General features: G+C 44.2%; 2 protein-coding genes across 7 annotated transcripts in view; one reads left to right on the top strand and one right to left on the bottom strand.

Moving 5' to 3' along the window:
* spaca9 (sperm acrosome associated 9) overlaps positions 1-12,076 on the bottom strand; it is a 47,454-nt gene extending 35,378 nt beyond the window's left edge. For 2 of the 6 annotated variants that reach the window (XM_033048684.1, XM_033048681.1), the window contains exon 1: positions 2,241-2,365. Coding sequence is in view for 1 of the 6 variants with exons in the window: in XM_033048682.1 (XP_032904573.1) it covers positions 11,831-11,842 (12 nt within the window). In the remaining 5 variants the exon portion in view is untranslated. Of the gene's footprint in view, positions 1-2,240; positions 2,366-11,830 lie in introns of those variants that run through there. The other 4 variants (XM_033048682.1, XM_033048685.1, XM_033048679.1 and 1 more) reach the window with 4 other exon arrangements.
* The window catches only part of ak8 (adenylate kinase 8), a 111,883-nt gene continuing 96,321 nt past the window's right edge, over positions 12,077-27,638 (top strand). The window contains exons 1-2 of the mRNA XM_033048678.1: positions 12,077-12,319; positions 20,960-21,044. Of these exons, the coding sequence (XP_032904569.1) occupies positions 12,236-12,319; positions 20,960-21,044 (169 nt within the window). The 5' untranslated portion in view covers positions 12,077-12,235. The remainder of the gene's footprint in view (positions 12,320-20,959; positions 21,045-27,638) is intronic.

Raw genomic sequence — 27,638 nt, 5'->3', positions numbered from 1 at the left:
ACCTCATCTACTGTATCCGCTGTTCCAAGTGTCAACGTCTGTATGTCGGCGAGACCAAGCGCAGGCTCGGCGATCGTTTCGCTGAACACCTACGCTCAGTCCGTCTTAACTAACCCGATCTCCCGTTGCTCAGCACTTTAACTCCCCCTCCAATTCCCAATCTGACCTTTCTATCTCCATGGTCAGAGTGTGGCCCATGACCTCCTCCATGGTCAGAGTGTGGCCCATCACAAATTGGAGGAACAGCATATCATATTTCGCTTGGGTAGCTTACATTGCAGCGGTATGAACATTGACTTCTCCAACTTCAAATAGCCATTGCTTTCCCTCTCCATCCCCTCCCCCTTCCCAGTTCTCCTACCAATCTTCCTGTCTCCGACTACATTCTATCTCTGTCCCGCCCACTCCTCTGACAGCAGTCTGAAGAAGGGTCTCGACCCGAAACGTCACCCATTCCTTCTCTGCACAGATGCTGCCTGTCCCGCTGAGTTATTCCAGCATTTGGAGTCTACCTTCGATTTAAACCAGCATCTGCAGTTCTTTCCTACATATCAAACAGAATTACATTATAACGTTAAGTTGTGCCAAGAATAAAATGGGACTGAATAATCAAAATCAATTCAAATTTGTGGTTCTTAAATGGCAGTTTTGAAAAAAAAACCATGAAGAGTTTGATGGCTGGTTACTTTTCCTTGGTGGCACATTGTACCCTTGTTTGATTCATCCACATTTAAACAACTGAGCTTTTTGATTAGCAATTTAACAGATAAATGATACGGTGCCAATTATAAATGTTTGACCCTAGGAAGTGTGCTGCTCTGTGGTCACTTTGGACGCGTGAGGATTTAACAAAACGTTTTTGGGAAGAATAAGTATATAGGCAAGAGTTATTTAATTACATTGATAAAAATCCACATATCTACACATTTGTGACATTACACTGAATATATGCCGACATGAATCCCGGTGGGTCGTATGATGTTGGCTCTGCTCTGTTGGTGAATATCCAGGTTTACGCGCATGCGTTGAATCATATCAAATGCAAGATCTTTGCGTTGTGTGAATAGTTCACTGTTCTGGTTATGACTAACAGCAGATTTAAAGAGAAAGGGCTTCTGAAATCCAACGAAGTCTCTGAGAGCACGGCTGTACAACTGGCGTGTTGCAGAGGCCGCATTCTCTCACAATTGTTTTCTTGTTTAAATTTCGCATTCGGGAATGATCGTTTCATTGCTCAATTCTTGCAACATTTTATTATTGAATGGCAATGACACAAAACGGAAGATCAAGGGAAAACAGGCAACAAATGGAACTTTAATTAGATAGGCACAAGAGGCGGCAGATGCTGGAATCTGGAGCGTTAAAAAAAAACCGAGAGCTGTTGGAGGATGTTGGCGGGAAGGCAGCATCTGTGGAGGAAAATGCACAGTGGACATTTCGGATCGAGACCTTTCACCTGGACCCTCCCCCTGCCACGGATGCTACGTGACCCGCAGAGTTCCTCCAGCAGCTCTCCGTTTATTCAAACAAAACCAGTAACATTACAGCGTGCTGCACTATTCAAGGATGAGATAAATTGGATTTGCTTTTGCTTTAGCTTTGTTTAAAGATCGAGCAAAGAAACAGGCCTTTCGGCCCTCCGTGTCCAAGCCAGCCGTCGATCACCCGTTCACACGGGTCTGAAGACTGAAGAAGGGTCTCGACCCGAAACGTCACCCGCTCCTTCTCTCCAGAGATGCTGCCTGACCCGCTGAGTTACTCCAGCATTTCGAGTCTATCTCTCGTTCACACTACTCTACGTTATTCCACCCACTCCCTACAGATCAGGGGCACTTTCCTGAGGTTAATTAACCCACAACCCCGCACGTCTTTGGGATGTGGGAGGGAACCAGGGTACCCAGAGGCAACCCACGCGGTCACAGGATGGAAGCCGGGTCTCCGGTGCAGTGAGGCAGCATCTCCAGCAGCAACAGCGCCACCCCGAACGCCACTACCCCCCCCCCCCCCCCCCCCTCGCCACCCCCCAACACCACCACCCCACACAATTTTGTATTTGGAAAACGAACTTGGTCAAAAAAGTGGTAAAACACGATAACACTGACGGGGTATGTATTTACCCAAAGATTGTTTACTAATACAAAGCATGTAACGCAATACACTACACATGTATGTGTGTGGCAGAAGATCTTATTTTGACACCGCGCCAGCGTTTATGAAACTACTGCCGGGCCGCTGCCTACCTGAAACTTTAACAGATGGATTCCGGATTATTCCCAATATCTTGTTTGTTTTTTTTAATCTGTTCTGATCCGGAGGACCCTTTTCCCTCACAATTTGACCAGCGTGTTACGTTAAGCGGGCACAATTTCAGCTGTCACTATACTGCACTTGGTGATCATTGTTTACCTCCATTACCTAGCAACCGGACTGCACCACATTACTCGGATCAACGTCTGCGTTTCCCAGGGCAATTCTTGCTTAAACATTGAAAAATTAATACTTTTACTTATTTTTTACCTTTCACAGTTCTCCCAGCCACATTATCTTTACATTTTCACAATTCCTGATGCTGTTCGCAGGTCGGTCGATGATAAGGCGTTCCAAGATTCCTACCCAGTGCTGATAGAGGGCATAGAATTCGTGTACGCGAGGCTTCAGTACAGAGCCTGCGAGAGTGGGAATATTGTCCATCTCGCAGAGAATAAATTCATTTGAATTGTGGTGCCTTTCATTCTTATTTATAGTCTTCGTCAACTACTTTAAGCCCCATTTCAACTATGTCTAACGTATCTCCCCCCTCCCCTTCGCAGCGTATGCAATGTAATGATTTTTGTTGTCAAAATCCACGTCAAATTCACCAACTTTCACTTCCAATGTTGTTGCATATTTTGACCAACCATCTGAGATTATAAATTCCTAAAATACATATTTGCCCACTCCGATGTTCCCGTTGGTTTTCAGGGCCTTTCTAGTCAAATGTCAAGAACATTTCTGGCAACTTGATAATTGCAGTTTACTGCCCCATGCCCTCGTCATACACCTTTCCTATTACCTTTCGTTCTAAGATTTATTGTATGGCAGCTGCCTCTTCTAACCTTCCTCTCTAAATTTGTACCCCTCTCCCTTTCTGGGATTTGCCTCCCAAATTTCAAAAAACGAAATTCCTCAAATTCGGGAATTATAGAGCATAGTTAGATATTATTCAGACCATTATGTTGGTCAATTAATTGCACTGTGTTCTGTGTGCTGAAGCAAAGCAAGAATTTCATTGTCCTATACAGGGACACATGACAATAAACTCACTTGAACTTGAACACTCGCTTATCCTTTCTTGGCAGATTATTACTGCACATTTCCTCTGGCTTTGAAATGTAGTGCATATATTAGCTGTCACACTTATTTTTATATCAAACAAAACAGGAATGTTAAATTGAAATGCACAATCTAATTCCAACATTAATACCTTTCTGTTATTAGGAAGGTGCTCCATAGAAACAGATTGCCAGATTACTTTTCTGTCTTTTTTAAAACATTTATGGTAGAAATGAAAATTTGCATATAAAAACTATAGTCAGGATTGACATGTGGATCCTGTAATTTTTATATATTCCAGCATGTGTATTGCAGCTTTGTTTGAAGAAAGTCAGGAGTATTTTTCCATGAAGCAATAATATATTTTACTGCAAACTTTGTCTTTTGCCCATCTGTGCACAATCTAGTCTAATGTAAAAAAATAATTGTATTTACAGAATACTTGAACCTATATACAAATAACATTTCAAAACATACCACATAATAATTTAACCATGAAATAGATGTTAATCTAACTGTGAAATAGATGTAACAAAGTCCATCATTCAAATTCCTTCTATTTCCCTGTTATCAATATAAGTTAGAAATGTTTCCATCACTTTCTCATGCCATATCTGCATTGTGTATAAAGTCACTTTAATTTATTATTATTTTATATTTTAATTATCGCGCAACAGAAAATATACATTGAGATCATAAGGAGAGTTAGAATTTGTAAAGAAAAAAGAGGAATTTCCTTTTTGTGAGGGATACTCAACAGAAAATGCCAACTAGCAGCTTGAGATTTGGCTTAACAAGTACAATATTACCCAACCTCTCTCTCAATGGTCCTCGCTGAGAGCAGAATTTAAAAAAAGTTGTCAATTCCATCCAGGTCCTGCAGCTGAATTGTGGTGAATGTTGATGGACACACGATGTTGATGAAACCCATCCAACTTGGTGTGGTGCAGAAAAGAGTAGATAAAGAAAGAAAATAACATTGTATGATCTTGCCTGGCGAATTTATTTTCCCTTTCAGTCAGACATCATTTTTTGTTTCAAGTGTTGCTTCAGAAATTATTTGGCTGTGCGTGCCAATTCGTGTGTGACATAGTAAATGCAGTCAATTTTTACAATATTTCTACAGATGTCCTGTAGTTCACTCAAGGCGAACCAGAGAAAAGGTGGATTATAATGATAGGGTTTTATGCAATGTGATGCACAACTCAATAGCTAGACGCCTGAATTTTGATTTTTAGATGTTTAGAAGTGAATTTTCAATTCTGATGCTTGTAGTTGTTTTGGGAGGACAGAACGTTGCATCAGTATAGAAGCACTTTAGGCTCACTTGCATAATGGCAGTGAAGCATTGAAGGTATTTTGCTGTAGAACAAAGAGTGGAATACCAACCGGGTGACCAATGGCATAATTGAAGAAATAAGAAACAGGAGTTAAGTGACCCTTTGACAAAATAACTACATTTTGAATGAGCTTCTACATTGATAACATCCAGCTTTGCCTATCTATTACCTCACTGAATACTGACAAACATACCCGAGGGTTTCAGCAGCAGACATTGACATAGCTATGGAAGTGTGATGCTAAGATGGAAGTGGGTATATTTCCCAAGGAAGATATGGAGTCAAAATATGAGTTTGAGTTATGAAAAGTACTCAGGTTTTAAATGGCATCCTTCTTCCATTACAGTTGCCAGTGAAAGCAATGGGATTGGTGGTAAATGTATGATAAGGACAAAAATAATTGTTTTTGACCTCATTAGTTTGAGGAAACTACAGTCCATTCAATACTAAATGTCAGTCCAAGCAGTTTGACAACGGTGACAGTAGAAGTTATCAGAGAGGTAGTAGCTGGTAAAGCTGGGTGTTATTAGTTTAGGGGATTGAAAAGGTAGTTATTTTATCAAGAAAGAGCAAGTATGAGTCATATCCCCACTTTCCTATTTATTTTCAATGCATATTTTTACCAGAACCCCGATAGGTACAGAAAGTTTCAACTGTAACTCTAAATCACATTCAATAATTGTTCACATATATGCTAGTTCTACCCTACACACTATTATAGAAGCCAATTAACCTACAGACCTGCACGTCTTTGGAAAGTGGGAGGAAACCAGAGTACCTGGAAAAACCCCATTTGTCCAGGGAGAATGTGCAAACTCCATATAGACAGCACCTGGGTCAGGATCATACCTGGGTCTCTGGCGCTGTAAGGCAGCAATTTTACTTCGGAGTCACGTGAGTGACTTCGTGAAGAACCCCGCCTACGGCGCATGCGTGTCATATCGCATACACGCATTGAACGTGTCGGACCTGGGGAGAACGTCCCCTTGAACGGGAGAGTTAACAAGCCGGTCGACGGCAGGTAAGTGATTCTGCATTTTCACCGTTTTTTAGGAATGGATAGAGGACGCAGAAAGGCTGTGAAGAAGCTGCAGGATGTCGGCGGTAAAGGTGCCGGGGACCCGCAGCAGCAGCCGACGGCACAGGCAGTTTGCGTTGAGCCAGCTGTGCCAGATTCAAACCCCGCGCCGGGAAAAACTAATTCTAGACCGGGCGGGAAGGCGAACCGCAAAACGAACCGCTGGGAAAGTGAGCCCGAAAAATCGCCGGTAAATACTTACTTGTATAGCAGTGATGATGACCAGCTGCAGGGCATAGAGCAGCCGGCAGCGATCGCATCTGCAGAGCTCGGAAAACAGTACGAGTGGCTGCAGCATGTGGGGCCGTCATCTATCTGTTTGGAGGAGTACCGGGACGGCGAAAAACGGCGTTTGCAGCGGCCGGGAGCAACCAGAGCCGGTAGGCATGGCGACGAGTTGCGATTTAAACCGCGTGCGACTAGTGCCCGAGGGCACGAAAGTCGGCAGGAGCGGTGGGCTAAAAAGAAACACCCGCGAGCGACTAGTGCGGGAGAGCACGAAAGTCGGCTGGAGCGGTTGTGGGAGGAACATCTCCATAGTGTCAGGCTCCAGAAATTGGATAAAAGCCGCACACATACAGGTGTAAGTCCCTCAGAGCATAGCCAGAAAAGGCTGCTGGACATATCATCCTCATCTGAAGAGGGTGTTCAAGGGCTGCCTGACTCGGACTCTGAACAAGAGTCAGAGCCACGTTCCCATATGGAGGATGAGGGAACACAGTTGCTGGACATGGTGCACACATATTTCCAGCAAGAAGAAACTGGAAAAGACCTAGAGGCCAGGATGGCGGCCAGCATTGATTATATGACGACCCATCACCTCAAAACTGATACCTTAGCTGAGGTATGGGCAAGACATTTACCTCCGCGAAATTGTGCGGCTCTGAATGTACCCAAGGTGAACCGAAGCATTTGGAGACACGTGGGGCAGGATATTCGGAGTCTGGATATAAAAATACAGAATGCTAGTAAAGGACTCTCGGCGGGTATAACAGCTTTGGCCCGTACGCTGGAAAATGTGGATATGTCCAATGACATGAAAGACGATTTAGCACTGTTTTGCAATGTTCAATTTGAACTGAACAACATCAGGAAAGGGGCTATTCAGCCAACGTTAGACCTAAAATTTGCAATCCTGTGCAAACAGAAAGCCATAAAACCTCAAAATTTGTTGTTTGGGGGTGACCTATCAAAACAGGTCAAAGATTTGGAGGAAGAGGCCAAAACGTTGGGCCTAATAAAAGCGACCAAAGGATATGTCGGAAAACGGTATCATCCTTATGGGACGACTAAAAAAGCAAGTACTAGTATGTATAGTACGAAAAATTGGAGAGAGGCCAGAGGAAACCAGCAACAGCGTCCTTTTTTAGGGGTTGGCCCGGGACGCCCACAATGGAAAATGCGGAAGCCTCCACTTCAACATTTACCCCACTTTCAACCTCAAGGCCCTCCGCAACCTCGGTTAAGACCAAGAAAGTAACACCACCGATAACCATGGAGGTAGGTGGGTCTGTGCCTCAAAAATTAATAAGGAGCACAGAACTTGGAGGGAGGTTGCAATTTCATTTGGAAGCATGGTGTAAGTTAACTGTGGATAGGTATATCCTTAGCAGTATTAAGGGATATCTTATAGAGTTTATACACATACAAGAACCTCCAGTACAACATACACCGGACAGAACTTATATGCTTACCAAATTAGACAGAGCTAAAGCAAAAATTGAAATACAAAGGTTGTTCACGAAAGGAGTAATTGAAAAAACCAAACATGAACAACAGGAATTTGTCTCAAATATATTCATTAGACATAAGAAAGATGGGGGTTGCCGGATAATTATTGATTTATCAACACTTAATAAGTTTGTACAATATGCTCATTTTAAAATGGATATCTTGATTGTGGGGAAAACTTATGAATTGGCTAGTAGAGCAGTGGTTGCCACAAGAAAATTGATGGAACAGCTGGGATTCATTATCCATCCAATTAAGTCAAGATTAACACCTGCAACTAATATTGATTACTTGGGGTTCACTATTAACACACTTGATATGTTAGTGACTTTACCTATAGGGAAAGCCACTGAGTTCCAAAAGGATTGCACAGAGCTTATTAATACCGTTAAACCATCCATTAGACGGGTAGCCAGGATTATTGGGAAAATTATAGCCACGTTTCCTGCCATTCAATTTGGACGATTGCATTACCAAAATTTACGGGGAGCTAACAATTAGAGCTATAAAAGAACTACAATGGTGGGAACAAAATGTTATATATAGCTCCAACCCAATAGTTATTCCAAACCCATCTGTGGTATTACAAACAGATGCCAGTGCACTGGGTTGGGGAGCAACGGATACCATCTCGAGCTCTGGAGGGAGATGGAATATACAGGAAACTAACCTACTTACCACAAAGGGTATAAATTACTTAGAAATGTTGAGTGCTTTTTATGGTTTAAAATCTTATTGCTCGGGAATGATTAACCAGCATGTTAGATTGCAGATAGACAATACCACGGTGGTGGCATATATAAATCATATGGGTGGAAATATATCAATATCCTGTGATGAATTGGCAAACCATATTTGGGAATGGTGTATCCAAAGGAATATTTGGTTATCGGCTACGTATCTACCAGGGATACTTAATTCAGTGGCAGACGCCAGGTCACGAAAATTTAATGAAAATACGGAATGGATGTTAGACAGAAAGATATTTGCTGATATCACAGCAAAGTACGGAAGGCCGGATATTGATCTTTTTGCATCCAGGTTAAATCATCAGTTACCTAGGTATATATCATGGGAACCAGATCCTGAGGCAGAAGCTACAGATGCATTCTCTTTGCACTGGGGGGAAATGGTTCATTTATGCATTTCCTCCTTTCTGCCTCATCAATCGGGTACTACGGAAAATTCAGCTAGACTCGGCATCTGGGATTCTCATAGTACCTGATTGGCCTACCCAACCATGGTTCTCGGTGCTGCAGGATTTGGTGCTTACACCATATATTACTTTAAAACATAGTCCTCAGTTGCTGGTGCATCCGGTGACTGGGGACAGCCATCCTTGCCATAATTATCTAAATTTATTGGGTTGTAGACTCTGAAGGAACCATTTCGGCATATGGGTTTATCTGATAGAACTGTGGACATGATCACAGCAGCACAGAGAGTGCCTTGTCCAGTTATTTATGGGAAGGCACAGAAAGACAGGGTGTCGGCTCACATCCTCTAGTAATAAAACTGCTACGAGGCATCTTTAACACTAACCCACCAAGGGCTAGATATAGCAAAATCTGGGATGTAAGCGTAGTCCTAAAAAATGTTACGGAATTGGTCACCGGCTACGGCATTACCGCTAAACTATCTAACTATGAAAATGGTTATGCTTATGGCGCTGGTCACAGCGCAAAGGGTCCAGTCATTACAGAAGTTAAGATTGGATAACTTGACGGAGGCGACAGGAAGGCTGATTTTCATGATCCAGGGCCTTATTAAGCACAATAGACCAGGATCAGCGGGTCAGGTGATAGAGTTCATAGCCTATCCACAGGATGAACGTCTCTGTGTAGTAAAACACATCATGTTATATATGGACAGAACGAAGGCTATCAGAGGCAATGAAAAGGCTCTTTTAATTAGCCATAAGAAGCCATACCATAAAGTCTCGACTCAGACCATTTCACGGTGGCTGAGATATTGCTTAGTTCAGGCAGGAGTGGACACTAATGTATTCAAATCTCACTCCACCAGGGCTGCATCTACATCAGCAGCTAATCGCCTGGAGGTACCGATGGACAATATCCTCAGAACTGCAGGATGGTCATCAGAGAAAACGTTTCGCACATATTACAACAAACCAGTTAGGAAAGAAGAAACGTTTTCGGGGAAAAATTTTGAGTTCTATTTAATTTACACCTGAAGCTTATAAGGTTTATAAATTGATTTAATCAATATTATTTACAATTTTTGCTTAAAAATGTTGGTATCATTGTGTTTTTTTTAAATACCAGTAACAATTTCTCCCAAACTACCAAGGCAGTTGTGAAAATTGGACTCGTTCCACGGCATGAGGTCACAGAGCTTTGAAGTCTTCACGAAGTCACTCACGTGACTCCGAAGTAAAATAGTAAGATTAAACGAGAACTTACCAGTTTGAAGTTTGATCTTTATTTTATGAGGAGGAACGTTGAGGGACTACGTGCCCTCCGCTCCCACCCTTATATGGTCATATCTTAAACTGGTATCTCTTTAATAATCTTACTATCTTAGGTCATTATTTTCTATCTGTGACCTCACACCGCTGCTTTGAAGAATGACACGCATGCGCCGTAGGCGGGGTTCTTCACGTAGTCCCTCAACGTTCCTCCTCATAAAATAAAGATCAAACTTCAAACTGGTAAGTTCTCGTTTAATCTTACTATTCTACTGTGCCACTGTGCCACCCATGCATCATATACATTTTGCTATTCCCAAAATGATTTACATAAAAGGATTAATATGGGAAACATTGGCATAATTTTCAATAGACAAAAACTTTAGGAATGATCACCGTCCATTAAAAAAAAAATTCTCAATAGTTTGCAAATAAAAAAATCCACATTTGTGCTCCTGTCCAATAGTATGACTTGTAAGTGTTCCTGTTGAAATGGTTTGTAACTTGGACATCCTATTGCTGACCATAGAAATATTATGTTCTTATAAGTTCACCAATTATAACTTTCAAAAGACATTTGGGCAGAAAAATAGATGGAAAAGTTTTAGAGGGATATGGGTCCAGTGGCAAATTCAATGCTAGCATTTATATCAAGAGGACTAGAATACAAAAACAGAGATGTATTGTTGAGGCTCTATAAGGCACTGGTCAGGCCGCATTTGGAGTGCGGTGGGCAAATTTATGCCCCATTTCCAAGGAATTATGTGCTGGCTCTGGAGAGGGTCCAGGGGAGGTTTACAAGATTGATTCCAGGAATAAGTGGGTTAGCATATGATGAGCATTTGACAACACTGGGCCATTACTCGCTGGAATTTAGATGGTTGAGGGGGAACCTCATTGAAACTTACAGAGTAATGAAAGGCATAGATAGAATGGATGTGGAAAGTAAGATTCCACTGGTGGGAGTCTAGGACCCAAGCCAGCAGAAGATACAGAAACTTGTAAGTGGGTACCACCAGACTCAAGAGCTATTTTGTCCCCTCTGTTATAAGATTTTTGAATGGTCCTTCCATATACTAGGGAACTGTTCGATTCACCTCTACCCCATTGTGAAGATTGGATTTTGTCAATGGAACTCATGCGCTACTATACTCAAAATTCTTTATCTTCTCCTTTGCTCTATCCATTGTACTTGAGCGCGACCTAATTACATTTATATATGAAATATCTAATGTTTGGATAGCATGCAAAACAAAGTTTTCACTGCACCTCGAAACACGGGACCCCTGCCTACACCGGTAAATTTCCATACATTCCTCCCACTGTCTTCCAGCAGGTACCCACAGTGCTCCTTTCCCCTCCTCCGTTTGTTCATCTCCCATCTACGAGTCCTCTTTTTCCTCTATGTTTATTGTCTATGTCTATGTTCCAACTGTATACTTCCACTCATATCCCTCTCTCTGGTGTTCTGCACAGCATTTTAAAACAGAGATCAATAAGGGTAACAAAGTGTCACGGGTGTTATCGTAGTAAAGGGATCTGAGATAAAAGATTAGTCGTAAAATTTGTACGAAAATTGAAAAAGATTGGAAGAGTCTAATATGTAACGCGATTCTCGCCATTTCAGTTATTTAACGTCCTCACTTTCTGCGTAATTTACTGAACTTTGAATAGTGTGTAAAAAAAAAACAGATGGTAGCCAGGAGAGTTATTGGAATTTGGGGAAGATTTGGTGCAACTGGAAAGTTGGTTCGTGTTACCTTTACCTTTATCTTTAAAAACAAGAAATTGCGGATGCTGGTTTACACATAAAGACACAAAGCGCGGGGGTAACTCAGCGGGTTTGGCAAAATCTCTGGAGAAAAGTGACTCCTTCTCTCCAGAGATGTTGCCTGTCCCGCTGAGTCATTCCAGCATTTTGTGTATATATTTTCGTTTTACCTTCATCTCCATTTCTTCTTCGAAAGTGGCCGGACCCTTCTCGACAAGGGCCTGGGGTCTTGAGTCACTGACAGCGGAGCCAGTGGCGTCTGGAGGTGACGGAACGGAAATCACTTTCACCTTTGCCTTGACAACACCAAGTCGCTTGAAAACCCTCAGACAGACAGACTGACAAAACCCTCGGGGTTTGTTTCAAGTTTGGCGCCGCGGCCTCTCCGCTGACGTGTGGATCGACCGACTGTTCCCATTGCGACGTGAGCGCGCGGTTCCCATGGCGACGCGGCCTGCGGCTGCAGCGGGGCGCTACTGCGAAATAAGGAAAACACAAACAAGAAAGTATCTGGAAGGGAGCCGGCAACTTGGTCATTTCCTTCTCGCCTTCATAGTAACTTAAGCGAAAAAGAAATGGACGCCACTAAGAAGCCACTGAGGATTTCCCCAGAGTTCGGCGTTTATGCAGAGAAACACGGAGTGTTCCAGTCACTGCAGGTAAACATCCCCAGTGCTCACATATCAATGGCATTAAGGGTCTTCTCCCTTTTGGTATATTGCCTGTAATTAAAATATTCGCATTGTTCAGTTTCCTGCGGATAAGTCGTTGCTGTTTCCAAGCTGCTGCTCCAGTATTCTTTAATTTCAATTCCTATAACTCTCTGCAGGCAGCGCCGCGTGTTTGAATGCGTTGGTGACCTGCCGCCCCGTTTTAGAATTTTGCTGATGATACATCTTTGAAAAAGTTTCATTCACTGGTGTCTCTCACTCCTGCCTCAGAATGTCAGAGTTCGAATTATATACGAAGCAGGTTGCTTCTCAACTAAAACTAGGAGTTAGAAACCCACAGATACCTGGTGATTGTAGAGTTGTCAATAATGGTTTATGCAGTCATAGTCATACAGCATGGAAGCAGACCCTTTGGACCATGTTGCCAATGGCAACCAAGATACCCCATCTACTCTATAGTCCCACCTGCCTACATTTGGCTCATATCCCTCTAAACCTTTCTTATCCATGCACCTACACAAATGTCTTTTAAATGTTGTTATAGTACCTGCCTTGACTGCCTCCTCTGGCAAAGGATAATCCTTCTCATCTAAGAATAATGTTGAAAAACTAAACTAAATTTCACCTCCAAATTTTACCGATTGGCAGTAACCCGACAGGGGCCGCGGAACGTTTTTGAAAGTGGGGGTGCTGAACGATCACTGATCACCGTCTTCGGGGGTACCCGGTGAGAGAGCAGAGCGACCGAGCGGGGGGCGGGAGAGGGGGAAGGGGGAAGGGGGAGGGGGAGGGGGAAGGGGGAGGGCACAATTATTATTTTTTGTTGTTGCTCGACCTCCAAAAATTGGGGATCAATACAGGCCATCCCCCACCTCAAAAAGTGGGGGGATATATCCCCCCCCCCCCCCCCTTCCCCCGGGGTTGACGCCAGTATAGAAAATTTGACACAAAATGTTTTAAATGTGTTATTTCAAGTGCTATTTTTTTTTCTCTCTCGCTTCTCTCTCTCTCCCTCTCCCTCGGGGCCGACACACTCCCTCGGGACCGACACTCTCGGGCAGACTCTCTCTCTCGGGGCCGTCTGAAGAAGGGTTTCGACCCGTAACGTTGCCTATTTCCTTCACTCCACAGATGCTGCCTCACCCGCTGAGTTTCTCCAGCATTTTTGTCTACCCTCTCTCTCGGGGCCGAGTCTCTCTCACTCTCTCTCGGGGCTGTGTGTGTGTGTCTCTCTCTCTCGGGGCCCTCCCTCCCATCCACTCGGCGGCTAATCACAGCGCTTCGTTCACTGCCCCATATCTCGACCATGAACCGCGCTATGATGGGCCGATGAGGGGAGCGGAGGGGAGGGAGGGTTTTGGGGGTCAGTCGGTTTTGCCGCGCTCTCTATTCACTTGTTCTGATCTTTGGTTCTGAGATTCTGGATGGCGGAGGTCCTCAGAAGAGAAAAATACGCCCGCAGGCCGGATAATTTCGGGTTATGAAGAATGACTCGCCAAAAAAGTGGACCCCCCCGTTCCGCGGCCCGTGCATATAATCTCACCAATACACTCAAATACTTATTGATTATTGATATAGTTATATTGATTATTGTACGTGTATTTGTTGTGTTATTGCGTTAATGGTCCTGTAAAGCCGCAGTGTTCAAATTTCACTTCTGTTGCCAGTACATACAGACAAATAAACAGTATTGACAAATCTCACCCTAAATAGTAGTCCCTTATAGTAATTTCCAATCCTAACAGTGGCCACAAAATCCAAATCCAAACCCAAACTATTAGCTACCAATCTAGTGATGCTAGGTGGGTATGTTGTCCTACTTAGGCCTCTTCCCCAATTTGTCTTTGGAACATGGATGGCCAAATTCATGCTGCTTTTTACACACGTAAAGAATTTGAAGGTTTCATCACTTTGCTGACACTCTCCGTCCTGCTTACACCTTGATTTAGTCCATTCCTGATTCTACCCTGAAATTCTCAGGTAGACTGATGACCAGAATTCACTACAAGTCCATGACTCCCATGGTTACATCATCTGCACTTATTGCCACTCTGCTTTTTTATAAGAACTCTGCTCCATTCTCAGGATTTCTCCGTCTTATTATATCTGCACTGATAACGTTCTTCCATAAATTCTGTCTTTCCCCTCAAAAATGATTTCTCTTCACTGTAGTTGTCAGAACTATCAATCTCATCAGTTTTATTTTCTGCATTACTGTTCTTACCAGAACACAAATAAGATTTACTTTGTCCTCATGTTCTCTATGACTTAACCATTTGCAGATCACCAGATTTCTTATTCATGAATCATCCACTGTATTTTCCAATATCTCCAAGGTGATTACATTTTCAGCCCAAGGGCACAGCACTTCCTTCTCACACCTTCTGTAGTAGAAGCAACAACAATCCATTTACCTCCTATTTTGCACCACACGGGGACCCTAACATTTTATCCAGATGAAACAGCTATTAACCTGAACGGTTCCAAAGGCATATGGTATGCTTGCCTTCATTGCTCAGGGAAAGTTTGGGAGTCATAATGCAACTTTATAGGACTTTGGTAAGGGCGCATTTGGAGTATTGCATGCATTTCTGGTCGCCCCATTGCTGGAAGGATGTGGAGGCTTTGGAAAAGGTGCAGAGGAAGTTTACCAGAATGATACTTGGATTAGAGGGTATTAGTTACAGTGAGAGGTAAGACAGACTTGGGTTGTTTTCTCTTTAACATTAGATGTTGAAGGGGGACCTGGTAAGAAGTATATAAAATCATGAAAGTCATTGGTAGACAATCAGAATCAGAATCACACTTTATTCGCCAAGTATGTTTTGCAACATACGAGGAATTTCATTGGCCAGAGCCTTTTTTCCAGAATAGAAAAGTCAAATCCTATGCTATCGGGCATAGCTAATCAAATACTAGAGGGCATATCTTTAATGTGAGAGGGGTAAAGTTTAAAGGAGACATGACCAAGTGGGACCCATTGGGTCCCAATCACACGAGAGGCCTGGTCCCTCGACGCAATATTCAACCACTCACCCATAACCCCTATGGGAGGCCTGGTCCCCCAACGCAACCCGTTCCCCAACACAATATTCCACCACTCAACTGTTTCCCCCAATGCAACCTTTCCCCAATGCAATATTCCACCACTCACTCATAGCCCCCAATTATGCAGGGGCATCTCATTTCTCCTTATTCACCCTCCCTCTTTTAAAACTAAAAAAAAACAATTGCACTTTGGTGCCAGGAAAAAAAATCCAATTGCACTTGCTGCCAGGACTGAGTGTCCTGGGATTTGCAACATTGTAGTAGTCAGGGCTACGGTCCCATTGTGATGTCATAGCTGTAACTGCCACTGCAACTTCAAGTAATTTTTCTCAAAGTGGGTTATGTAAAGTTAAAAATGTGAATAATTTGTAAAATATAACATCAATCTGAACGAAACTTGATAAAAACACACCACAAGACAATTGTGAGTAAGGTGGTCCAGAAATTGTAGAGCTATCGTGTTCCATTTTGGCGTAGTTCTGGGATCACGCACGCACACAGAATCACAAACAAGATGAGAGTTTTACTAATATATACTAGACCAAGTGGGTCCCTGTCACATGGGAGGTCTGGAAAAAAATCCAATTCCACTTCCCCTGCATCCCCCAGCACTCCCTCACCCTCGTGTTCAGCCTCCCTCTGCCAGGACTCAGTGTTCTGTGATTGCAACATTGTTGCAAATGAGATCCCATTGTGGCATCATAGCTGTAACTGCTACTGCAGTGTTCAAGTCATTCTTTCTCAAACTGGATTTTGTAAACTTAAAAATGTGATAACTTGTAAAATATAACATCAATCTGCATGAAAATTGACCAAGTGGGACCTGTCACACAGGAGGTCTGGTCCCCCAATGCAATCCATTACCCCAACGCAATATTCCACCACTGACGCAGAGCCCCTACGGGAGGCCTGGTCCCCCAATGCAATATTCCACCACTCATCCATTCCCCCCAATGCAACCCGTTCCCCCAACGGAATATTCCACCACTTAGCCATAGTCCCCAACTGTGCAGGCCGGCTCATTTCCTCTTATTCACCCTCCCTCAACGTAAACTTGAAAAAAAAAAAAAATTGCTCTTGCTAAAGGACTCCGTGTACTGGGATAGCTACATTGTAGCAGTCAGGGCTACAATCCCATTGTGACGTCATGGCTGGTAACTGCCAGTGCAGATTGGAAAAAATCTTTCTCAAAGTGGGGTATTGTGAACTTAAAAATGTGATAACTTGTAAAATATAACACCCATCTGAATGAAACTTGTTGAAAACACACCACAGGACAATTGTGAGTAAGGTGGTGCAAGAATTGTAGCGCTATCATGTACCGTTTTGGCATAATTTCAGGATCTCACTCACTCACTCACAGACAGACATCCAAACAAACACGATGAGAGTTTTAGTAATAACTAGACCAAGTGCAGACCCATTGGGTCTGCTCCCCAACGCACCCGTCCCCTACCCGTAGTCCCCATGGGAGGCGTGGGGGCAGAGAGCGAGCAAGAGTGGGACAGAGAGGGAGCAGGGGGGGGGGGGGGATAGGGGTGGGCAGAGAGAGAGGGGGGTAGAGTTTGAGGGGTGGGGGGTGGGGGCGTCGTCACAGGGAAGGGCTGATTCCCGAACGCAATACTCCCTTGCTCCCGGCTTCCGTCCGGCGGCTCCCGGCTGCAGGCTGCAGGCTCCAGGCGGCAAGGCCCGAGTACAAGGGGGAGGGGGGAGTGGTCGGGGGGAGGGGGGGGTGACGTCACTCGCAGTTCAGATTTTTGAACAATTTCATTAACAACTCGAGAAATAAAGCATGATTTTTTCAGATAAGGCGATTTGGGACTCCACGGAAAAAATCTCTACCGGAATATGTAAAAATTTGGGGGGGTGGTGTGGGGGGGGGAGAGGGGTGGTGTGGGCGGGAGGGGGTGGTGTGGGGGGTGGGGGGGAGGAACAGGGGAGGGGTAAAGGGGGTGTGTGGGGGAGGGGGGAAGGAGAAGGGGGTGTGTGTGGGGGGAGGGACTCCACTCAATTTTGGACAAATTTAATTTCAACACTGGTCAAGATTAGAGTTTTAGTAATCGTATAGATAGAAGATAGATAGATAGATAGATATGATTATAATATATATATATAGATATGTTGGGCAAATTTAGTTACACAAAGGGTGGTGAATGCTTGAAATGTGCTACTGGGATTGGTGGTGGAGGCACATGTATACGATAGTGGTATTTAAGTACATGGATATGAAGGAAATGGAGGCAAATGGATTCTGAGCAGACAGATAAGAGATGATCTTGGCATCATTTTTGGCACAGACATTATGGGCTGTAGGACCAGTTCCTTTGCTTACTGTTTTATGTTATTTGTTATATTCTGAAGAAAGTATGAGATGGAATAGTTTTTGAGCTCATCAAAACACTCCAATCCACAGTCTGGGTTTAGATGTAACAATGCATTGGATAGAACTGATCATGATCCCAGATTTTGAAGTCGTAAAATGACTACAAACAGCATAGAAATTGAACTAAAATGTGTGATCACTTTAGTGCACTATGTATCATAAATATAAAATGAAGCATTAATTATTTTAACAATGATTCTAATGTTAAATAAGATTGATTTATAGATTTACACAATTGTATAAAGTGTCTCTTTTATTTATTCATTCAAGGACGTGGACATTGCTAGCCATGTCAGCATTTTTAATAATCCCAAACTACGCCCCTCAATTGAAAATCAAACTGGTGGGCCAGGAGTCACAAATTAGACAATGCAGGATGGCAAATTTTCTTACTGAAAGACATTGGTGAAATTAATGATAGTGATTCTTTGCTGCTATCAGGTGGTTTTAATGGTTACCATTACACTGGAGTTTTTAATTTTAAATATTAGGAGCTGGATTAGATTGTTTTTATCTACCAAGGCCCCTCCTTTCAACATCTCCACTGACCTCCTTATCCCTCCTGCACACTGCTTCCTCTCCCAGTTTGACCTGGTCACCCCTATTGAAATCTCCAAACTCATCAGCTCTTCCAAACCCACTACCTGCTCCCTCGACCCTCTCCCCACTTCCCTGCTGAAGTCCTGCCTCCCCGTTCTCTGCCCCTACCTCACTAATCTCTTCAACTCCTCATTGTCCCAAGGAATTGTCCCCTCCGCTTTCAAAACTGCTGCTGTCACACCAATCTTAAAGAAACCTGGTCTTGATCCCTCCTCTCTCATTAACTACCGCCCAATCTCAAACCTCCCCTTTCTTTCAAAAACCCTGGAGCGTATCGTTGCGTCGCAACTTCATTCCCACCTCCTTGCGTATAACCTACTTGAACCCCTCCAATCTGGCTTTCGCCCCCTCCATAGCACAGAAACTGCTCTCCTCAAAGTCCTCAAAGACCTCCTCACCTCTGCTGACACTGGTTCCCTCAACATCCTCATCCTCCTCGACCTGAGCGCAGCCTTCGATACAGTTAACCATAACATCCTGCTCACCAGACTCAAAGACCTCGGCATTGAAGGCTCTGCACTCAGCTGGCTCCGTTCCTACCTTTCCAACAGATCCCACTTCATCTCTCTCCACAACCACACCTCTGCTACAGCCACAGTCACTCAAGGCGTTCCCCAAGGCTCCGTACTCGGCCCCCTCCTCTTCATCATCTACATCCTCCCCCTTGGTCAGATACTCCGCCACTTCAACCTGGACTTCCACTGTTACGCCGATGACACCCAGATCTACCTCGGCACCAAATCCCCCCACAAACCCCTCTCCCATATCAACTCCTGTTTGTCAGCTATAAAAACCTGGATGCAACATAACTTCCTCAAACTCAACAGCGATAAGACAGAATTCCTCCTCATAGGCTCCAAAGCCACTCTCAGCAAAATCAATAACCCCACTCTCACCATCGACGGCACCACTGCCTCCCCATCTCCCAAGGCCCGCAACCTTGGCGTGATCTTTGATTCCACCCTCTCCCTTGAGCCTCACATCCGTCATGTCATTAAAACCTCCTTCTTTCATCTCCGCAACATCGCCAAACTCAGACTCTCTCTCACACCTCCCGCTGCTGAAAGACTCATCCATGCCTTCATCTCCTCCCGACTGGACTATTGCAACTCACTTCTCCTTGGCATCAGCTCCACCTACATCAACCGACTCCAACTGGTCCAGAACGCAGCCGCCCGACTCATCACCCACACCAAATCCTGGCATCACATCACTCCAGTCCTCAAACAACTTCACTGGCTTCCCATCTCCCACCGGATCACCTACAAAATCCTGATCCTCACCTACAAAGCCCTCCACCATCTGGCCCCCCCATATCTCACTGACCTCCTCTCCCCCTACCAACCCTCACGGTCCCTCAGATCCACATCAGCCGGTCTCCTCTCCATCCACAAGTCCAACCTCCGCAGTTTTGGGGACAGAGCCTTCTCCAGGGCAGCTCCCAGGCTCTGGAACTCCCTCCCCCAACTGATCCGCAATTCCGTGTCCCTCACCATCTTCCAGTCCCACCTCAAGACCCACCTCTTCACCTCTGCCTATCCTTAGCCCCACGTCCCCCTCCCTTTTCATCTGTGCATTAATTGCCTCATATTGTGTTTTGAATTGTATTCTGTCTTTACTTTGTGTACTGGTCATGTCTCTACTATTTATTTCATTCCCCTTACATGTTTTTCCTCTACCTGCTAAATTTTTGTAAGGTGTCCTTGAGACTCTTGAAAGGTGCCCATAAATAAAATTTATTATTATTATTATTATTATCATGTGAGTATGGAGTTAAGGTTATTCAGAAATGTGGCAACTCCTCATGTGCAGGTCACAGAAGAAGATCTACTATCATCCGATACAATGCTTTGGTAGTGGTCGGAGGGGCCGTAGGCGCAGATTGGCAGCCACGCTTCCGTCAGTCTGCCCCAGGGCAGCTGTGGCTACAGAAGTAGCTTACCACCACCGAGTGTGACTGAGGAGTGAATGAATAATGCGATATAAAGCGCCTTGAGTATTAAAAAGGCGCTATATAAATCCCATCCATTATTATTATTATTAATGCTACATTCTTTTCAGTCCCTTTTCCACGTATATTCTGAACACTAGTATTTTCGTTTAGCTCTACCTGTTGAACTTGTGCATGACTTGATTGCATTCATATCATATATTATCTGATTTGATTGCATTATCTGATTTGATTGGATAGGATGTAAACTAATGTTTTTTTACCATATCTTGGTACACATGACAATAATGAACCAACACCAATAGCAGCTAATAAAGTTTTTGCTATTGCAGCCAGCTGAATAATCTAATCAATCTAGCTTTTTGGTTAGGAAATAACGTAATGCTGTAATAAGAAGGTCACTGAATTGACCTTCAAGAAGAGATACACAAAGGGGCTGAAGGGTTCTCTTCATGTGTTGATTCTGCAAAGTTAAGCCAGATATGATTAGTTGTAGTTTTAAATGCAAAAATGATTTCAGTCTTTTTCTGACTGCCTGTATATGCTGGCAGTGATTCTTACATGTGCACACCAAGTGTGCAAATTGTAAAACAGTAATTAATTAGGGTGACTAACCGCTTTCTACTTTTGTTGTTGTATTTTTCAGAGAATGATGCAGTGCCTGCTGGTAGATAGACCACAGGATCCCATACAGTATATGATAGACCATTTTAAAACAGAAAATGATGAAGGTTAGGACACTATTTTGTATCTCAGAAAATACAGGCATTTTCCTAAAATGTTTTATAGCTTTAAAAAAAGTTAACATAGAACTAATTGAATTGTGTCAAAGACAACACGAAAGTTGTTAATGTTTAATTGTTAGACGTTGTGAATCAGATTAATGAACTCCTGATGGTGGATGTTTTTGTGAAAGGTGGGATTGTTGTGGTAAAAGAGGAGAGAGGATAAATCTATAATTTTACTTCGGAGTCACGTGAGTAAAGTGAAGAGCCCGCTCAGCACGCATGCGCGGCATTTACGTTCAGCAGTGCAACAGTGGCGCATCGGGAGTCAGGCGCTCCCGCTACGGGGTGAAAGAACGGACCGTCAGGTAAGCTCTGAGGTCGGGTTTTTCTTTCACAGGGAGCCTTCTGCTTTCAGGCAGAGAAGAAAGGCTCTAGAACAAACCTGTCCTCCGCTCGACTCCACGGAGGAGCGTTCCATCTGGGGGGGGGGGGGCAGCAACAAGGCGGTAGGACCGCTTACCCGGCGCTCCGCCTATTCCCCGACACCGCGCTGGAAGTAAAGCCACGGAAGAGGCGTCCGGCCGGTGGCTTCCGACTTGTCGGACGAGGACGTCTCTCCACCCGCACGGGGGGAAAGACTGCCGCCTGAAAAGACCTGTTCCCCGCTCGACTCCACGGAGGAGTGTTCCATCTGGGGGGGGCAGCAACAAGGCGGTAGGACCGCTTACCGGGTGCTCCGCTATTTCCCCGACACCGCGCCGAGCCCAGCCCGCTAGCGCCTGAGCAGCGGGCTGGAAGTAAAGCCACGGAAGAGGCGTCCGGCCGGTGGCTTCCGACTTGTCGGACGGGGACGTCTCTCCACCCGCCCGGGGGAGAGACAGCCGCCTGAGCCGCTTGGAGCGGCTCCTGGAGCAGGAGCTCCAGCGAGACGCGCTTCGTGAGGGGCGCTCTCGCAGGGGGAGTTCAGGCACTCCCTCCACAGTGCCTTCTGCACTGTCCATTGCTTCCTCCTTACCCGAGGGTAGCTTTGGTGACCAGGACTGGGCTGGTCAAGAAGAGGGGACGATGGCTGAAGATCTCGGGAGTATGCAAGGGGTGCAGGAACAGGAAGAGCTGCTAGGTGTGGTGGACCGCTACGTGGCAACCCCACGTGCAGGGTGCCGTTAAAGGCCAAACCAGCGGCCAGCATTAACCACCTCTCCAACAGGCCCCTACAGGAGAGGTGGTCAATAAGGCCTTAGAAAACTGCAGCGGATCCTCAGGCTCCTGACGTCAGCCATCACATCGTTTGCTCGTTCCGTGGACAAATACGGAGATAATAATAATAATAATGGCTGGGATTTATATAGCGCCTTTCTAATACTCAAGGCGCTTTACATCGCATTATTCATTCACTCCTCAGTCACACTCGGTGGTGGTAAGCTACTTCTGTAGCCACAGCTACCCTGGGGCAGACTCACGGAAGCGTGGCTGCCATTCTGCGCCTACGACCCCTCCGACCTTCGTAAACAAATCATAAAACCTGCCATAAAATCCTAAATTTGCGGGGTTGTGCATACCCCAGCCGCTGAGCCAGACCCACTGCTCTTTGGCAAAAACCTCACAAAGCATATGAAGGATATGGAAGAGGCTTTAAAAAACATTCGGTCTCATGAGGGCAGGCCCGGGACGAGCAAACCAAAAACAATAATTCCTAAGCAGCAGCACCCCATCGCGTCCATCAGTCGACGTTTACCATATGGGACTGGTGTAAAGCTCGGGGTCCGCATTCTATCCCCGGAAGTCTTCTTTAGACCAGGGCCCATAGCAGACCCCATGGAAAATGCGCCACCCCCCAACATCACCGCCACGTCAGACAACGGGCAAGACTCGTTGGACCGGCAGGAAACAGAACAATACCATGGAGGTAGGTGGGTCTGGTTCCTACCAGCATATAGAAAATAGGGGCTTAATACTAACAGGGGGGAGATTACACCTGTTTTAAGAAGCACGGGAGTCTATCACGAGTGATCAGTATATACTCAATGGCATTAGTGGAAAATACAATTCATACTAGAAAAATTGCCACCAGTTGAACATTCACCCCAGAGGGTATTTTCCCTCTCCGTTAGAGAAACGAGAGGGACAAGCTGAACTGGTGAGACTAATTACAAAGGGTATCATGGGAAAACATGAACCCTTGGAATTCGTATCAAATATTCGTCACTAAACCCAAAAAAGATGGTGGATGTCGCATCATCATTGACTTAACTTCACTAAATATGTTTGTTAAGTATATACATTTCAAAGGGAAACGGTTGTTACTGCCAAACAACTAATTTCCAAAGGATACTTCATGGCAAGCATTGATCTTAAAGATGTTTACTATTTAGTACCATTCACAAGGATCTTCGCAGATACCTGAAATTTACCTGGATGGGGCAGCTATGGCAGTTTAAAGCGTTACCCAATGGATTCACATCAGCCCAACATTATCCACCAAGATACTAAAACCAGCTCTGGCAATATTCAGAAGACAAAAACATATTGTCATGGCATATCTTGATGATATCTTAAATAATAGGCAAGACCATGGAATTGACTATGTTAGCTGTATCAGCTACCAAACAGTTATTCGAAATCCTGGGATTGTCTTACATCCAGATAAATCTAAGTTGAAGCCATCCACAATCATGGAATACTTGGGCTTCACAATTAATTCAGTCTACGTGACTGTAACATTGCCAAGAGACAAAACAGTTGAATTGGCACAATCATGCAACAATTTAATGATTCGGACCTTTGCACTGTCAAAGCTTACAAAGAGCAAAGGTACAGGCACCAAAACGACACACAGGTCATTATGATCGTGTCATAAAGTTACCCACTGAAGCAATATCAGAACTACAGTGGTGGGCAAAAAACATTTGGCATAGTTTCAGCCCTATTATCATCACTAACCCTACGTTAGTTATCCCAACAGATGCCAGTGCTCAAGGCTGGGGAGCAACTAACTCTATATCCAGCACAAGTAGTAGATGGACTAACCCAGAGTCATCGTTACCACTTACACTGGGCATTAATTATCTAGAGATGTTGGGTGACTTTTATGGTTTAAAAGCATATGCACAAATATGCATCACTTGCATGTACGGTTACAAATAGATAATACTACGGTGGTGGCCTACATTAACCATATAGGCGGCATAAAATCGGTATCATGCGACAAGTTGGTCAACACAATTTGGCAATGGTGTGTCGAAAGACATATTTGGCTATCAGCAACTTACCTGCCAGGTAAGCTAAATACAGTGGCAGACACCAGGTCACGTAAATTTAATGACAACATCGAATGGATGTTAAACCCCAAAAAATTTGCAAAAGTTATCAAGCAATATGGCACGCCAGATATCGATTTATTTGCATCAAGGCTAAATCACCAGGTACCTATGTATGTCGCTTGGGAACCAGACCCTGAGGCAGCAGCGGTAGATGCGTTCGCGCTGGATTGGGGAAATTCTTCTTCTATGCATTTCCTCCCTTCTGCCTCATCAGTTAGGGACTACGCACAATACAAATGGACTCTGCTTCAGGTATTTTGATAGTACCCGACTGGTCTACGCAACCATGGTTCCCAATACTCCATGACATGGTTGTTGAAACTCCGATGGTATTCCCCAGTGACCCAGAGTTATTAACACCCAGTGTCGGGCACAAGCCACCCGTGCCATGAACAAATCAAACTCCTGGGTTGCAGATTCTGCACAAACCACTTCTGGGACTGGGATTATCAGAACAAACCGTCGACACCATGTCAGCATCCCTCCGAACATCCACTAAAAACAGCACTTGTCCAGCATCAAAAAATGGGAGAAGTACTGCTTGGATACAGGGACCACCTACTCAACCGCTACAGTTACCAACGGACTGGAATTCCTGGCGAACCTTCACCACGATGAAGGACTCAGCTACAGAGCCATCAACACAGCTAGAAGTGCCCTGCCTGTCTATTTAAAACCAGCTCCAGGACAACAGGCCATGGGGTCCCACCCACTGGTGGTCAAACTAATGAAGGGTATTTACAACTCTAACCTCCTAGACCAAGGTACACCTATATATGGGATGTCAGTGTGGTCCTGACATACCTCAGGGGATAGCCACCAGCCAGATCCCTCAACCTGGAACAATCTATGCTCAAAACACTCATGTTGATGGCACTTGTATCTGCACAGAGGGTCCAGTCACTACACCTATTGCGACTGGACAGCATGCTCACAGCTCCAGACCAGATCTCTGTCGTTATCCAGGGACTGATCAAACAGAGCAGACCAGGAACACCTAATCCAGTCGTGGAATTCCGGGCTTACCCGCCAGAACCACGGTTATGTGCCATGACCCACCTACTATCCTACATAGACACAACCAAAATATTCGAGGGAGATGAAAAGCCTTGTGGGTCAGTCATAAAAAACCTTATGGTCGGGTGACGAGCCAAACCATTTCGAGATGGCTCAAGCAGGTGCTAAAAGCTGCTGGGATAAACACTAACATGTACAAATTTCATTTCACCAGGGCAGCATCCACGTCGACGGCTAAAAGAATGGACGTGCCTATAGACCACATCCTGGCTACAGCAAGATGTTCGGGGGAAAGACCGTTCAGAAATTTTATAATAAGCCGTTGGCAAAACCTGTTTTATTTGCAGAAAAGATTTTACAGACTGCAAATATTTAATTTAAGCCCAGGGGAGCAATTTAATTTCTTTGTTGTTATTGTTAAAAAAATACCATTGTGTTTTTCTACAAACAGATTCATTGGTTGATTACGATAACACACTTCCTCCCTCAAGGACTTCGGCAGTGCGTGAAGTAATACCTGTTACACGGTTTGAAATCACAGAGCTTTGAAGTCTTCACGTAGTCACTCACGTGACTCCGAAGTAAAATAGTAAGATTAAACGAGAACTTACCAGTTTGAAGTTTGATCTGTATTTTATGAGGAGTTACGATGAGGGATTACGTGCCCTCCGCTCCCACCCTCAATAATATGGGTCAAACTGATAAACTGATGTCTCCTTGTCTTTACTATGTTTACTTCAATAACTGTGTCTATCTGTGATTCCACACTGCTGCTTTGAAGTATGCCGCGCATGCGTGCTGAGCGGGCTCTTCACGTAATCCCTCATCGTAACTCTTCATAAAATACAGATCAAACTTCAAACTGGTAAGTTCTCGTTTAATCTTACTACTTTATATTATACTAGACCAAGTGGGACCTGGAAGGTCCCTGTCACACAGGAGGCCTGGTCCCCCAATGCATCCCATTCCCCCAATGTAATATTCCACCACTCACTCACAGCGCCCTCGGGAGGCTTGGTCACCCAACGCAATATTCCACTTTGATACACCCAACGCAATATTCCACTTTGATACACACACCACAGGACAATGGTGGGTAAGATGGGCCAAAAAATGTAGCGCTATCGTGTACCGTTTTGGCGTAATTCAGGGTATGACGGATATACACACAGACATCCACACAGACAAGATGAGAATCCCCCAATGCAACCCGTTCCCCAACGGAATATTCCACCACTCACCCGTTCCCCCATATTCCAGCACTCATCCATAGCCCCCAACTTTGCAGGGGCGTATCCCCCAGCACTGCCTCCCTATCCTCTTGCTTTGTGGACTTTAAAAAATAATGCAATAGCTCCCTCCCCCTCCTGTTCAGCTAAAAACTTGCTGGAAGGACTAAGTGTTCCTCGATTGCAACTTTGTTGCAAGCTGGGCCAGCAAGGATTTTAGCTTCTAAATTTTTCTTAAACATGAATTTCTAAAGTTAAAAATTATTAATAACGTAAAATATAACATCAACCTGAACGAAACTTGACACAAACTACCACAGGACAATGGTGAATAAGGTGGTGCAAACATTTTAGCGCTATCGTGTACTGTTTTGGCGTTGTTCCAGGATCACATGGGCTCAGATAGATGGATAGATGGATGGATGGATGGATAGATGGATAGGTAGGTAGATAGATAGATAGATAGGTAGATAGGTCGATAGGTAGATAGATAGGTAGATAGATAGAAACAAACAAGATTAGAGTTTTAGTAATATATAGATAGATAGATAGATTTTTGTCCATTGAATGAGCCTTATCAATGCAGTTAAAGGCAGAGAATTGTCTATTATGACCTTTATTCTCTCTCCCACAATTTTGGCTAATATTTTGGCACCCCTAAGTTGCTGAAGGTGGGTCTTGGTCTAACGTCTTGTCATTGGATGAACATAAATTTCTTCCAATAAATGCTGGGAAGACCAAAGCTTACTTTCTTTCATTGCTGCTGCAGACTTCCTCCTGGAATTATAAATAAAGGGCTAATATTATTAGAAACAAGATTACAATAGAAATGCTTAAAAATTGTTTAAAAAATATAGCCATTTTTGTATATTTTCTTCATGGTTGAGCTTCGGTGTCTTTATTTTAAAACTGCTGGCTACATTATTTGTCCATTCGTGTACACCAGTAACAGCTGTGAACAAAATTTAGCGTCTGAAATGTGGTTGCAGTCTTGACAGTTAGAAATCTACAAGGGAAGTGGTCCAATTATC

This window comes from Amblyraja radiata, chromosome 32 (assembly GCF_010909765.2).
Source record: "Amblyraja radiata isolate CabotCenter1 chromosome 32, sAmbRad1.1.pri, whole genome shotgun sequence".
NCBI lineage: Eukaryota > Metazoa > Chordata > Chondrichthyes > Rajiformes > Rajidae > Amblyraja > Amblyraja radiata.
The sequence above is the reverse complement of the archived record's forward strand: the minus strand, read 5'-3'. Positions and strand labels throughout refer to the sequence as shown.